Source organism: Trichomycterus rosablanca, chromosome 14 (genome assembly GCF_030014385.1).
Source record: "Trichomycterus rosablanca isolate fTriRos1 chromosome 14, fTriRos1.hap1, whole genome shotgun sequence".
Taxonomy (NCBI): Eukaryota; Metazoa; Chordata; class Actinopteri; order Siluriformes; family Trichomycteridae; genus Trichomycterus; species Trichomycterus rosablanca.
Window position 1 is genome coordinate 32190827 of NC_086001.1, and position 16290 is coordinate 32207116.

At 41.6% G+C, this 16290-nt stretch overlaps 1 protein-coding gene, 1 non-coding gene and 1 pseudogene across 2 annotated transcripts; 1 reads left to right on the forward strand and 2 right to left on the reverse strand.

Moving 5' to 3' along the window:
* LOC134326300 (zinc finger protein 850-like) overlaps nucleotides 1–16290 on the forward strand; it is a 150301-nt pseudogene that overhangs the window by 130624 nt on the left and 3387 nt on the right.
* LOC134327057 (maternal embryonic leucine zipper kinase-like) lies at nucleotides 1942–5693 on the reverse strand. The gene is made up of 14 exons (XM_063009128.1): nucleotides 5585–5693; nucleotides 5459–5506; nucleotides 5218–5375; nucleotides 4588–4708; nucleotides 4398–4483; nucleotides 4164–4280; nucleotides 3931–4074; nucleotides 3776–3844; nucleotides 3435–3527; nucleotides 3143–3241; nucleotides 2899–2967; nucleotides 2708–2806; nucleotides 2501–2587; nucleotides 1942–2234 (listed from the first exon to the last, which is right to left on the reverse strand). Exons 1-14 carry the CDS (start codon nucleotides 5691–5693, stop codon nucleotides 2217–2219), a joined length of 1317 nt encoding a protein of 438 aa, XP_062865198.1. The 3' UTR covers nucleotides 1942–2216.
* On the reverse strand, nucleotides 9376–9447 carry trnaq-cug (transfer RNA glutamine (anticodon CUG)). The gene has a single exon. It is a non-coding gene; the product is annotated as a tRNA-Gln (tRNA).

Genomic DNA, 16290 nt, shown 5'->3' on the forward strand with positions numbered 1-16290 from the left:
TAAAACCCAGTTCATATAAATCCTAATACAGACTGCACTGAAATTACATTCAAAAATAAATAAATACTATTGTGGTAGTTCAGGTGTTTTCTTATCATGGAGGTGATCAATTGACCAAGACCAGTTGAGAGGTCGGGAGACAAGTGTTTCTTTATTGATGAATAAATGTATTTGTTAAACTGTAAATTCCATCTGAGTCCTCTGTGTGATGAGAGTTTGGTTTTGAATCCGATGTCAGCAAATGTGTCCATGGTTGTTAAATGTGACTAAACTGACGGTCCATGTATTTGTATGTATGCTTGAGCTGGAGTGACAATAGAAAGTGGATGTAAAGGACTGGGTGGGTAATAATTCAAAATAGTTCTTCACGTAACCTGAAATTCTATTCATAAATCATAAGAGAATAAAAAGACTAAATTGTTAATAAAGAAGATTGGAGAGGAGAAGAAAACAGGAGAGGAAAGAACAGAAAAGAGCAGAAGTGAAATTTAGAGCTTTTAGTATTTAAAGTGTTACTATTAAATGTTCTTTAATGAGATCTAAAAGGATTATAAAAAATTAATAAAACGACTAATGGTTTAATGATAAAATATTACTAGCTGTAATACCAATGTAAACAAAATACATCACAAAAAAGTATCAATCGGAATGTAAAATGAAAGTATATTATTATTAATAATAAAAGATTCACTAGTAGTACTGATCAATCATTTGCCATTTCAACAATATCTGTGACACCCTGGATTCTGGGCTAGTTTCAGCTTCAGGGTTGATTTTAGACCAGACATTAGGCTGGATAATTCTGCTGAACCTGGCAACTCTCACGATTTTCCCGCCAAATTGGGCTTGTTTAAAAAATTCAGTCATGGTTGAAAATTGGGCTACTTTCAAAATGTGTCATGGCTGTCTAAAAGCTTTCATTGCAAACCGTACAAAATGTTTTTAATGAGGATTTGGGCTCACATACCTATGAACAAGGTCTGCTAGTTTTAGCATGTGAAGGGTGGGTTTAGACAGACTTATGCCTTGTTCACACTACACGACTTTTGTCCTGATTTGCCGGCTCGGTAGCAACTCAGTGTTTGCTCGGAGATCGAAACTCTCACAATCGCTATGTGTGAACACTAAGCGGCTCCAAATCGGCTCCGGACCGAATCGAGATTTCTAGCATGTCAGATATCTGCATCTGAGTTGGCCGACTGGCAATGACTGCTATATCGAACAGTGAGGGGAGGAGTGTGAGGGGAAATGCAGGGGAGGAGTGTAAAAAGATGGGACAGGGGCGTAATATAGTTTATATCAGAATACATCAGCACACACACAAGTTTTAAAGTATTTCTGACCTGATCGTTTTCTACAAAACACCCACGCTGCACTGCAAAAAATATTTATTAACCTCCAACTTACTATAGAACAATCCAAGCCAAATCCACTCAGATTCATTTATTTTTCCTCTTTTATTTTACGCTGCACATCAGCGCACAAACTTTGATCGCTCACTACTTGTTTACGTGCATTTTTGGACATTTTCGTAACAAAACGTAGTTTGGGATACCACAGAAGCTCGCCCGCGATTCCAGTTGGTGATAGATTGTGTAGTGTGTGACCCCCTATGGCCGATCAGTCGTGTAGTGTGAACTTGGCATTAGTCTCCAGATTGGAAGCACGTTTGAAAAAAGCGGACGAGATCTTTTGACCTTGTTGAAATAAACAATCCTTGTGATGTCCCCCTCTTGTGGCCCTTTTGTAGAATTGTAATGAAATAATATGAGTTGAGAGACATGAGTTTATAAAGTTTTAGGGTAACGATCTCAGGCTGCTCTGAGTGAGCTGACAGTAGGTCTGTATCTTCACTGCTGAGTTTAATGTTCTGTAACATGTCAGGAAACGTTGTGTTGCTATTGTAAAAATGAACATCCATGCACCTTCATATATTCAGTGAGTTTATTTATTTATTATTTAATGTAATAAGATTTTGATGCTTGTTGATCCTGGTCATCCATGTTCTACACTTCTCATACAGCTGTGTGAATCAACAAGGGCGGCACCTCAGTGGAGTTCATCTAACCAGTCACACACAGATACCCAAAATGCATCGTTCTGGTAAAAAAAGAGAGAGAGGATGGGTTAGAGAGAAACATCTGCAACAATCATTGAAATGTGGAATTGAGATGTAACGTTTCCTGATTGGATGGTGCCACCATCGTCCCTCCTTGTCACACCGACGGTGTCTCCTGCTAAATAAAACAAGAAGAGGTGTAAGAACATTCCAGAAGCTGTAGTGTTTGGACAGATGAGCATGTAGAGCAGCGTTTATCAGGTAAAATACACTGATTGTGGAAATGTTACTATTTCTTACACGTCCGCTCAGCTACACACTGGACTACTGCGCTGCTTCCTTCTCAAGAGCAAAAGATACGTAGCTGTGGTCTGATCACTAATAAATATGTGTCTACATTTTAGCATCTGTGTTGATGCAGATACAAGTACTGAAATGTACCTCAGACACCAGCTGCTTCATGCTTTGGTTGGACTGTCTGAACATCACAGCCATCTCAGTGATGCTTTCTTCATCTAGATGATCCAGCTGAGACACAAAAACACACACAGACACAAATATATGAGTATGTAGGATAATAAAGATACAATCTTCTGTACGGTGGATCTCCATCATGTCACTGTACTACGTCTAGGGTGGATGTTGTACCGGACATGTGCTGTGCCATTCCACAGGGCTGCTGTACCCCTTCATTACCCACTCATGATCCAGCAGATGCTCCACCTTTATGCGCCGCTCTGGAACCACCTACAGGACAAGATACAAGAACTTCAGGTGATGAAGCCCACAGAGAAACACACACCCACTTTGCTCACATTAAACACACCATAAACACACACCTGCAGCATTTCCTTAATCAGCAGTACAGAACCAGGAGATAGCCAGTCAGGAGTGTCAAAATGTCCTTTCTGAGGAAACACAGAGCAAAACAATCACATCTGATCAAAGGACATCGCCACAAGCCGTTACTGTTACTTTTACTGTATGTTTAACATGCTGCTGATCATTAAATAATGGATTCAATTTCATAATCGTAACAAGACGTGTATGCCAATGGTGTTTCATTGTAGTTCCAAGACTTACAGTGATTTGTTCATGGAGCTCCACAAAGTTGTCACCATCGAACGGGAGGTAGCCACACAGCATGTCATATAGGACAACACCCAAGCTCCAAACATCTGCCTAAAACACACACACACACACACATATTCATTGTCTTTTTTAACCATGCTTTACCCTGGTCAGTCCCCTCATCCAGACCTCATAGAATAACTCATGAATGGGGCTACAGAGGGGACTGAACACCTTGGATTTGGAGACTTTTCAATTGAAGTTTATCAGGAATAACCTGGGGACACACCCCACACAAACCTACCTCTGCACCAAGATAGGGTTGCGCATCAATGATTTCTGGTGCCAAGTAGGGAGGGGTTCCACAGCCCTCAATCAGAGCAGTACCCAATCCACCCTACAACAAAACAGATTTCTATCAACCAAAGGTCCAACTGTTGACTCGCATCTGCAACACAGCACACAAACTGAACCAGCATGGCTCTGTGATGTCCTGTTCATCTAACTGATCACTGAAACTAATTGTGGACACCATGTGTGCAAGGCTTTAGCATGATGGATGGGGGTAAGCACACCACCTTACTAGACTCTCTGAATGGCACGCTTGATTTAAGTATACACTACAGTCTTAGGAGAGACACGAACCTCTGGTTTGGCACAGAGACCAAAGTCGATGAGCTTGATGTTGTTCTTCTCATCCAGCATCATGTTTTCCTGAGAGTCAAAATAAAACACGTCATGTCCAAGCACTAACAAAGAAAGAGCACAAAGTATAAGTGGAAATCGTTTGGCTGACGCACTGGCTTAAGGTCACGGTGGGCGTATCCCTGGCTGTGGACGTAGGCCAGCGCCGAGACGATCTGACGGAAGATCCTGCGCGTCTCCTCCTCCGACAACCTGTCGTTATTATCGATGTGGTCGAACAGATCTCCACCCGGACAAAACTGGAGGAGAGAGCGAGTCAAGTGAGCAGCAAATCATCGTAAATCCAGAGATTAAATCAAATCTGATAGTTTTCAACCACTGATGGTACCTCAAGCACCAGGTAGATCTGGTCAGCAGTCTCCATGACTTGGTACAAGCGGCACACGTGCTGATGATTGAGGTTCTTCAGGGCTTTAATCTCTATCCTCAAATCGGACAACTCATCCTGTAATAGGGATGAAACCGGAACAGTTTTATGACTTTTCAAATCAGAATTAGGAGAACCAAACGTTTGGAAACTGAGACACGTCCGTCTTTAACAGACAGTTTTGCTGAAACTAACCCCGAGCTCTTTCTTCTCCAGGATCTTTATGGCCACTGGCTCTTGAGTCTGAATGTGCCTGCCGAGCTTGACCGTCGCATAACCACCTGAAGAACGATTGAATAAAAAAAAAAATATTAAGTCAGGTTTTAAAAGATGCACATCTGTGTTACACAAAGGCAGAGAGACGACTGAAAGTGGTACCAGTTACCTGATCCAATGGTTTTGTAAACCTCATAGCACTTGTGCAGCTCAGAGACGTCCTCAACCACACGTGACGTTCCCTCTGTGGTGTCGTCTGTCTCGGGTACAGCGCATGGTACCTCTACCTGCTGCCCACAAGAGACATGTTATTATTATTACTGATTTGGCCTCTTCTTGTTTCATCCTACATGTATCTCATTCATGAGCAGAGGAACCCAAACAGCTACATCTGACTCTTCAGAAGGTCGTCACAGGTATCTGGAGCCAAGGGAGGATCCAGGGGAGGATCCGTAAAGCCAACATGACAATCGAGGTGGGTTCAAGTCTGGGGAATCAGGGGGTCAGGGTAGTACTCGGAAGTGTTGGTCATGCTCTTCCAACCAATGTTTCTAGCCTTGCTGGAAGATCCCATACGCCACAGTGACCCAATAAAGTCCTGGTAGGTGGTTACAGGTATCTGGAGCCATGATGCTGCTTGAGGTGGTCCCACAGACGCTCAACTGGGTTTAAGTCTGGGGAATTAGAGGGCCATGGTAGTACTCTGAAGTCTTGGTCATGCTCTTCTAGCCATGCTGGAAGAGCCCATCCGCCACAGTGACCCAATAAAGTCCTGGTTGGTCGTCAAACTGATACTCACCTGGTTCCCATCCGCTTTACAGTCGCCTTCGTAGACGGAACCGCAGCCTCCCTTTCCCAGCAGCTCTCCGACAGTGTGTCCGCTCTCAAAGCTGTCCGGGTTCGTGTTGGTCGTCTTCTCCTCTTGATGTCCTCCGTCGGTGGTTTCTCTTTCAGCATCTTCAACACAAGTATCACCAATGATGCTCCATGTGTCATGTGGACCAAAAATAAGGGTCTACATAAAGGTTCGGTGTACTCACCCTTGTTCTCGAGAGCATCACAGACGACTTCTCCAGAACTGATCCCACCTACGAAGCCCAAGGGTTAAATATATAGTCACTAGAGTTCAATAGTGTGGAACTCTAACGTGGTGGTGTTAGGGTTACCTGGAGCTTCAGAAGACACTCGTGGTCCCTGTGAGTCTGTCTGCTTGCTTGAGGAATCTGATTCCGAATCGTTCTTGTACCCGTCTGATTCCTCCTGATTCAGACGCATTAAACTGGTGTTACAAAATCGAGAACCGAACCCCTCCCCTCCCGGAGTATAGTGGTAATGATAATTCACCTTGCTCTCGACTGTTTCTTCTTCTCTCTCAGTCAGGTTCTGAATGGCGCTGATCCACGCCCGTCTACCTGCCTCACAGTCGGCCTGGAACGTACAGCTCCTGTACACACACGGTGATAGATACAGATTATATAGGATGCAGACAGATAGACAGATTGAGTAGATAGATAAACAGATAGATAGACAGACATTCAGATGGATAAATAGTCTGTCTATCTACCTGTCTGTCTTTCTATCCATCAACTTGTCTAGATAGACAGATGATCAATAGACAGACAGTAGATAGATATCTACTGTCTGTCTATTGATCATCTGTCTGTCTGTCTATTGATCATCTGTCTGTCTATTTCTGATGATTATAGATCTGGACTTACCTTGTGGGCGTGACCACCCGGAAGCAGAAGCGTCGCCCGGTGTCCTCGCAGCTCTGGACCGAACAGCGCTGCAGGTCTTCAGCCAGCACCGTGAAGTCACGCTGGGGGAATAGAACATAAAACCTTCTTATTTATACAGTCGATGATATAAACGCCGGTGAAATCATCCCAGACGTAAACATGACGGGGGCGGTTTGGGACACAGCCCAGCACAGAAGTTGACTTCTGCTGTGATGCGCCCGAATGATGAGGGGCGTAAGACTGCGGTGCATTATGGGTATTTCACAGAGTCCAGGAGAGAGCTGATTTAGATCATGTAAAGTCATGTGACCTACCTTAAACCTCTTCTTGTAGAGAAGCTGATCGTTTTGTATGATGAACCACCGCCTGCACAGATCAAACACATCGTAAATATATATATAATATTGAGTGTGTATATATATATAATATTAAGTGTATATATATATATATATATATATATATATATATATATATATATTATTGAGTGTATATATATAATATTGAGTGTATATATATATATATATATATATATATTATTGAGTGTATATATATAATATTGAGTGTAAATATATAATATTGAGTGTATATATATATATATATATATATATATAATATTGAGTGTATATATATAATATTGAGTGTATATATATATATAATATTGAGTGTATATATATATATATATAATTTTGAGTGTATATATATAATTTTGAGTGTATATATATAATATTGAGTGTATATATAGAGAGAATTCCTGATATATACACTAAGCATCAGTGTACAGACCTGTTCCAGGTTTTAAACACACTCCTGGTCCTCTTAAACAGAAACCCCTCCATCAGGAGTGCTTCCTCTGCCGCCGCACCTCCCCCGTGACCCGGGTCGCCGCTGGAGGACGCCCGGGGAGGCGCCCCGCAACACAGCACACGCAGAAACCTCTGTCTCAGAGAAGCAGCCATCGTAAATGAGGAGAAAATCTAAATGCTGCTGCTGAAGAGCACAGGTCCACATTGTGATGTCACAGCGTTCCGAGGGAGCAGAGTGAATTTACCTTTACCATATATGGGCATGACTGGATTCATGTGACTGCACATTTACTGACTTGATTTCCACTGTGGGACGGCTTCTGGAGGGTCCTGGGTTCAATTATCGAGTGAAATTAGCATGTTCTCCCCATGTCCTGGGGGTAACAGGGGACCCTAGGTATAAGTGTGTGTGACACACTCTGGTACTGACACACCCCCATACCATGACACACCCTGGTACTGGTACTGACACAAGCCCATACCATGACACACCCTGGTACTGACACACCCCCATACCATGACACACCCTGGTACTGACACACCCTATACCATGACACACCCTGGTACTGGTACTGACACACCCCCATACCATGACATACCCTGGTACTGATACTGACACACCCCCATACCATGACACACCCTGGTACTGATACTGACACACCCCCATACCATGACACACCCTGGTACTGGTACTGACACCCCCCATACCATGACACACCCTGGTACTGGTACTGACACCCCCCATACCATGACACACCCTGGTACTGGTCTTTCTTTTACAGATTGAGTGTTTTGGTTTGTGTGGAGGTACGACTGGAAAGGAAACTGTAAAAAACAACCTGGTAAATCATCATGGGTAAGCTTTTTAAATTAATATTTAAACTGAATTCTTTCATTAAGTCTCCTCTCCTACAGCCGAGACGAACTTGAGACCAACAGTAAAGCTCTCCATCGTTTCTGTGTGGCAGCTCCATAACTGAAGGGCTGTCAGTGTAGAATCAGGTATGTGGGTATATGCCCTGCACTTGGACATAGGCCAGTTAGCTCAGTTGGTTAGAGCGTGGTGCTAATAACGCCATGGTCGCGGTCGATCCCTGTACTGGCCACTGTCTCTTTTGGGATGTAGTCCCACAGAATAGTGGAAATAAGTAACTGAAAAACATCCAGTAAACAACAGTCCTAAAAGCACAAATATCCACCTGATAAGTCACCGGAGACCGACGGTACAAAGTGGAAGAACGTCCTTTTGGTTTCTGTAGATGTTAAATGAAGATTCTCGCCCAACGTGGGGCTCAAACCCACGACCCTGAGATTAAGAGTCTCATGCTCTACTGACTGAGCTAGCCAGGCTTAAGCAGCATGTCAGAACAGACAGCTCATCGGTCAGACCATCAGAGAGATGTAGGTTTAATTCACTAACATCACGACCAGATTAAGAACTAATTCACAGTTTACAAACAAACACAATTCAGAATAAGTAACAGAAACAGACACAGACTTACTGTCGCTGTATTGTATTGTATTATAATTGAAATGATCTTTTCTTTCCTGTATACCAAAAACAGTCACCATTGCGGGTCTACAACACGTTACAAAAACACTTGGGACACTTTATTTTTGCTTTCTTAATCTTGCCGGTGTCACGTTGTATTAAAACTTAAAATTTGAAAGCAAGTGTTTAAGTTCATTCATCATCTTAACACATATTACAAACTAGTCAAGCTCATCAAATTTCAGACATTGTTCACGTAAACAAAAATCTCAGTTGGAAGCACAAGATTAATTTATTTATAGACGGTGCTGCTTATGGTTTTACACTTAAAAACATGAACAGTTAAAAAATAACAACAAACACAACAACAACAATTTAATAATAATGTCACAAATCTGTACCTAAGCAACAAGCTGTAATTTATCTAGCACCACTAGATGGGAACGATCTCTGTTCAACATTTCGAACTTCACTTTAAAAGTCAGTTCAGTGTGTTTACTGTAGTAAGAACAGCTCCACATGTTTTGTACGTAGTGTTTATGGTATTTAAGCTGGATGGATAGATGGAAGTTAACATGTAATCTAAGGTGACTCTTAAGTTTATTCGCTGCTGTTGGCTTATAAAGTTGTACTGAACAAACTGGCTCGTATTTTGGCAGTGATATACCTTCCTGAATGGTGATCTGCTTGGTCGACACAAATAGCACAAGTAATCGTGGTCTACACCCCACAAGCGCTCTGTTGTACTTGCACATGCGCTGAATGCTACCATCCTGGAACTGCTAACGTTTCTAAACCTTTAGGTAGTTGGCGCTGTAAACAATAATTTGTTTTTTGGTGTTACAATTCGGCATAGAGCAGTCACATGTGGAACACTATTCTCTACTCAGCACTGATAACAGTGTTTTTACCTAAATAAAACCAGGTTCCACTGAGATTTGAAGTCAGATCTCTGGATTCAGAGTCCAGAGTGCTAACCATTACACCATGGAACCACAAAAGAAGAATTGAACACAAAGGTTAATAATTACACCATTAGCTCCACATGTTTTTATGTAGCGTTTATGGTATTTTAGCTGGATGGATAGATGGAGGTGAACATGTCAGACATCCCAAGTTGCAAAAACTCATTTCAGGGAAAAAAAAAAGCTAAAAACCTCTCGCACACAGCAAAGGATATGGGGGTGATAACAGAACTTTTAGGAGCTGCTAACTGAGCTACTAAACTAACTGTTTACATCACAAAGACATCAATGTGTACTACATAGTGCACCAGATAGTGTGCAAGATAATGGATTTATGTTCCCTACATAGTGCACTAGATTGTATATTAAAAAAGAATTAGTGAATAGATAGTGAATTAGACAATTGGTTTATGTTCCCTACACAGTGCACTAGAGAGTGTATTAGTTAACACATTCATGTTCACTACATAGTGCACTAGAAAGTATAACTAGATGATGATTTATGTTCCCTACTTAGTGCACTAGACAGTAAATTATACAATTGATTTATGTTCCCTACACAGTGCGCTAGATTGTATATCAGATAACGGATTTAATACACGATCGTATTAAAAAAGTCTGTGTCGTCTGTGTGTGTGTGTGTGTGCGCGCTCTTGGCCGCTCGTTCTAGATTCCGGGAGATTTTATCTGACTTGTGGGAATCAGGAAGCTGCTATGTATATGCGGGAGACTCCCGGAACTTTTTCTGTACTTTATTTTACAAAAAGCCAGAGTGTACAATGAGAGGGGGAATTATGTTTCTTATTATATAATTGTTTCTTAACAAAAACCCCAGACTTCATTAGTTTATTACAATAATAAAATTACTTTTTAGTCAAAAGCAAAGTGATGATACATTCACCAATCATGATACACTGCTCTTCCCTACAAGTAAGTACAAAGTATCGGTATCGGATCGATATCGGCGATACTGGCCCTGTATTTACTTGGTATCGGATCGATATCAAATTTTGCAGTATCGCACACCACTAATACAGATGTGCTAATGGAGATGTTTTACTGCTAAGCTGCTGTTCAACTCCAGTCCAGTTGGTGGCGCTGGTGCGTCTTAAGTTGTTCTGCCAACCGCCATTAAACATCATGAGAAGAACAAGAAGCTGCTGTGTTTGTACTGTAGAGCCTCATCTGTAAGTAAAATATGTATTTAATTATAACCCTTATATTTCATTATAACCACATTCTAATTAATAATAAAACTAGAGTTCATAATAAAACATCACTGTGAGGATTTGAGGAGCTTTAACTCCAGTTTTATTTAAACAAACAAACTATTAGCTGCTCCGCTAACTGTTAGCATCACACATGATTCAGTACTGATGAACCGATTCATTGAACCGACGAATCAGTGGATTGTAACGGATTCAGAGTTTATTCATTATTAAATCTCACATTTTGATGTAAACGCGTCACATTTTCAGCTTTGTTTACAGTTGTTAATGTTTGATAGAAACAGCGAGTTCTTGTAGCTTTGTTTCCAGGTTGTTTTACAGGTTTATAGTAAAAGTTAAAAGTATTAGTACAGCACTGTTATTGGGAGTGGATGAGAAACTAGATGTAAAGAACATCAGAAAGTTTTGATCTAAACTTCTGTAAACAGATTCTGTCATTTATCATTAATCCAAACGTAAGAATCTGTGATTTCTTCCAAGTTACAAAAACACATTTCTTATGTTTAGGCTGATTCATGTATTTTGGAAATGTTTTAAGGCCGACTTAATCATTTCACTTTGGGCCACAAAACCACTTCCACCTAGTGCTGGACAATAATTCGATATATATATATATACAGGGGTTGGACAATGAAACTGAAACACCTGGTTTTAGACCACAATAATTTATTAGTATGGTGTAGGGCCTCCTTTTGCGACCAATACAGCGTCAATTCGTCTTGGAAATGACATATACAAGTCCTGCACAGTGGTCAGAGGGATTTTAAGCCATTCTTCTTGCAGGATAGTGGCCAGGTCACTGCGTGATGCTGGTGGAGGAAAACGTTTCCTGACTCGCTTCTCCAAAACACCCCAAAGTGGCTCAATAATATTTAGATCTGGTGACTGTGCAGGCCATGGGAGATGTTCAACTTCACTTTCATGTTCATCAAACCAATCTTTCACCAGTCTTGCTGTGTGTATTGGTGCATTGTCATCCTGATACACGGCACCGCCATTGGATGCACATGGTCCTCCAGAATGGTTCGGTAGTCCTTGGCAGTGACGCGCCCATCTAGCACAAGTATTGGGCCAAGGGAATGCCATGATATGGCAGCCCAAACCATCACTGATCCACCCCCATGCTTCACTCTGGGCATGCAACAGTCTGGGTGGTACGCTTCTTTGGGGCTTCTCCACACCGTAACTCTCCCGGATGTGGGGAAAACAGTAAAGGTGGACTCATCAGAGAACAATACATGTTTCACATTGTCCACAGCCCAAGATTTGCGCTCCTTGCACCATTGAAACCGACGTTTGGCATTGGCACGAGTGACCAAAGGTTTGGCTATAGCAGCCCGGCCGTGTATATCGACCCTGTGGAGCTCCCGACGGACAGTTCTGGTGGAAACAGGAGAGTTGAGGTGCACATGTAATTCTGCCGTGATTTGGGCAGCCGTGGTTTTATGTTTTTTGGATACAATCCGGGTTAGCACCCGAACATCCCTTTCAGACAGCTTCCTCTTGCGTCCACAGTTAATCCTGTTGGATGTGGTTTGTCCTTCTTGGTGGTATGCTGACATTACCCTGGATACCGTGGCTCTTGATACATCACAAAGACTTGCTGTCTTGGTCACAGATGCGCCAGCAAGACGTGCACCAACAATTTGTCCTCTTTTGAACTCTGGTATGTCACCCATAATGTTGTGTGCATTGCAATATTTTGAGCAAAACTGTGCTCTTACCCTGCTAATTGAACCTTCACACTCTGCTCTTACTGGTGCAATGTGCAATTAATGAAGATTGGCCACCAGACTGGTCCAATTTAGCCATGAAACCTCCCACACTAAAATGACAGGTGTTTCAGTTTCATTGTCCAACCCCTGTATATCGTGATAGAAAATTTTTCAATAACGGTGATATGATTTTTAAACAAATTCGATCGATATGCTTACGTCAGTGCGTGATGACGTACACCACAGGCACGAAGCCGGTGCTCAGCGTTACCGCTGATTACACTCCGCTACAACACGGTGGATATTAGCGGCTAAATGAGTTCAACAGCTGTGAGTGAACGAGCATCCACAGTCAGGGGCGTGGCCGCTTTGCCGGTGTTACTTTTTTGCGGAAGCATTTTTGCACGCAGGTGTTCCCACAGGGACGCAATTCAACAGCGCACTCAACATAAATGTCAACCACCAACACTATTACAGAAGAAGTACAACTACTGAGTACTAATACTAATGAGTACTAATACTACAGAGTACTAATACCAGTTATTAATATTACTTCTTATTAATTGTGGCGCGCTACGAGTAAAGGCACAAACGGGATATTCGCATTCCACTGTTGCCAGATTGGGCGGTTTTCCTCCTAATTCGGCGGTTTTTTTTTTTTCAAAAACAATTTAATAGCATTTAAATAACACTTCTACTGAAAATAGAATATTCAGTTTTAAGAAGCCCCAGCATTGTAGAAGGCTATTAAAAGTAAAGTCAATTTTCAATGCTGATTTAGCTTAATAGTGTTGGTCAGAATGTATCATATGTATGTATCATAGCCAACATACAACATGATACATACATATGATACATATGATACATACATGATCATAGCCAACATGACCAGAGCGTGTCGGTTCCTCCTGTACAACATCAGGAAGATTCGTCCATTTCTCTCCAGGGAAGCTACCCAGATTCTGGTGCAATCACTTGTAATCTCACGGGTGGACTACTGCAACTCCCTTCTGGCAGGAGCTCCCATGTCCACTATTAAACCCTTACAGCTCATTCAAAATGCAGCTGCACGTCTGGTTTTTAACCAACCCAAACACTGCCACATCACCCCACTGCTGCGTTCTCTTCACTGGCTTCCTGTAGCTGCACGCATTCAGTTTAAAACACTGACGCTCGCCTACAAAGCCAAAAATGGACCAGCCCCAAGCTACCTTCGTGGTCTAATCAAACCCCGCTCTGTACCACGCAACCTCCGAGCCTCTAGTCTCGCTCGACTTGAGCCCCCATCCAGGACTAAAGGAAGACAAGCATCAAGGCTGTTCTCTGTTCCAAGTGGTGGAATGAACTTCCTCTGTCTGTCCGAACATCTGAGTATCTTGCTGTCTTTAAAAAACGATTAAAAACCCACCTTTTTAATAAAAACTTAAGCTGACTTGTACTTATTTACTAACATTTTGTTCCATTCTTTTCCATTTCAAAAAAAAAAAAAAAAAAAAGCCTTTTAACAGGTTTTAGCAGATTTGTGTTCTTTGACTGTTGTTTACCTAAACTTGAGAAATGAAATGTTCACTATAGAAGCACTTCTGTAAGTCGCTCTGGATAAGAGCGTCTGCTAAATGCTGAAAATGTAAATGTAAATCATATTCTTGAAAGAAAATTAAAATTTGTTTTCCATGCATTCACACTAGCATGTTCTGGGGTTTAAATGAGTCTCATCAGTACACACAAGTTTGCAGTCAAATGATTAAGTATTGCAAAGGAATATCTTTGAAATTCTGTTAAGGTTCTAGGCTATATTTTAGTTTTTCACAGGGAAAATGAGAAAAAATAAAAAGCTTATTATGCTGGGCTTGATGAAATTCTACATGGCACTCACTGCCTGTATAGGTAAAGGAGTGAGTGACCAAAACACTACTAGATCAACAGCTACTATCCACATACAAAAAATAAGGTATCAGACAGTTTCTGTGCCACCCCTGTGTGAGCAATGGTCTCAGTCTGGCCACCCATATGGAAATTGTCTGGCTCCGCCACTGTCCACAGTTGAAAAAGAAGCAGATTAAATAGCTGATAAGAAAGGAAGGACTAATTCAGTCGTGTATTCAGCTTGTACTTCTTGCCAGAAAACAGAAAAGAGGTTTGCAGGTACAGCCTTCCAATTTTGGTGTTTTTGGCAGTTTTTCTGACATTTATATTATTCATATCGATATCGGAATTATATCGTATCGACCGAAATTAGAAGTTATATCGTGATATAAATTTTAGCCATATCATCCAGCCCTACTTCCACCAAACTCAAAGGGTTGTTTCCCAGACAGGGATTAAGGCTTATAGTCCAGGACTACATTTTGCTTTAAACAGAGAATCTCCATTCAAAATGCTGTGTAGTCTAGGACTAGGCTTAATCCCTGTCTGTGAAACCAACCCAAAAAGTTCTATTAGAAGTCTTTTCTGTCTGATGCTGCTCAGTCCCACAATAGTTTCAACATTTTCACTCTGTTTACAGCCTCACAGCATTAAAGAATAGGCAGTTAAAACAGTCTGAAAGAGTATTCCTGGATTTCTCTTTATTAGCTAATAAAGTTCATATATATGTCTGTCTGTCTGTCTATATGTTTACATGTCTGTCTGTCTATCAGATCTATAATAATGAATTTAGCAGAAGAGGAACACATAACCCCCATGGATCCACAAAATGAAGGATTCCAGAAACTAATAAAAAAGGAGGAAAAAGATGAAGATGGAGGTTACTTCTGTAAGTAAATATGGAGATGATGCCACTTTCCTACCAGACAGTGTGGTACAGTACAGTGTGGTACAGTACAGTATGGTACAGTACAATGTGGTACAGTACAGTATGGTACAGTACAGTGTGGTATAGTACAGTATGGTTCAGTACAGTGTGATACAGTACAGTATGGTACAGTACAGTATAGTACAGTGTGACAGTACAGTGTGGTACAGTACAGTGTGGTACAGTATGGTACAGTACAGTGTGGTACAGTACAGTATGGTACAGTACAGAGTAGTACAGTACAGTGTGATACAGTACAGTGTGGTACAGTACAGTATGGTTCAGTACAGTATGGTACAGTACAGTGTGGTACAGTACAGTATAGTACAGTGTGGTACAGTGCAGTATGGTACAGTACAGTGTGGTACAGTACAGTGAGGTACAGTACAGTGTGGTACAGTACAGTGTGGTACAGTACAGAGTAGTACAGTACAGTGTGGTACAGTACAGAGTAGTACAGTACAGAGTGGTACAGTACAGTGTGGTACAGTACAGTGTGGTACAGTACAGTGTGGTACAGTACAGTATAGTACAGTGTGGTACAGTACAGTACAGAGTGGTACAGTACAGTATGGTACAGTACAGTGTGGTACAGTATGGTACAGTATAGTACAGTATGGTACAGTACAGAGTGGTACAGTACAGTATAGTACAGTGTGATACAGTACAGTGTGGTACAGTATGGTACAGTACAGTGTGGTACAGTACAGTGTGGTACAGTACAGAGTAGTACAGTGTGATACAGTACAGAGTGGTAAAGTACAGTGTGGTACAGTACAGTATGGTACAGTACAGTATGGTTCAGTACAGTGTGGTACAGTACAGTGTGGTACAGTACAGTATAGTACAGTGTGGTACAGTGCAGTATGGTACAGTACAGTGTGGTACAGTACAGTGAGGTACAGTACAGTGTGGTACAGTACAGTGTGGTACAGTACAGAGTGGTACAGTACAGTACAGAGTGGTACAGTACAGTATGGTACAGTACAGTGTGGTACAGTATAGTACAGTATGGTACAGTACAGAGTGGTACAGTACAGTATAGTACAGTGTGGTACAGTACAGTATAGTACAGTATGGTACAGTACAGTGTGGTACAGTATAGTACAGTATGGTACAGTACAGAGTGGTACAG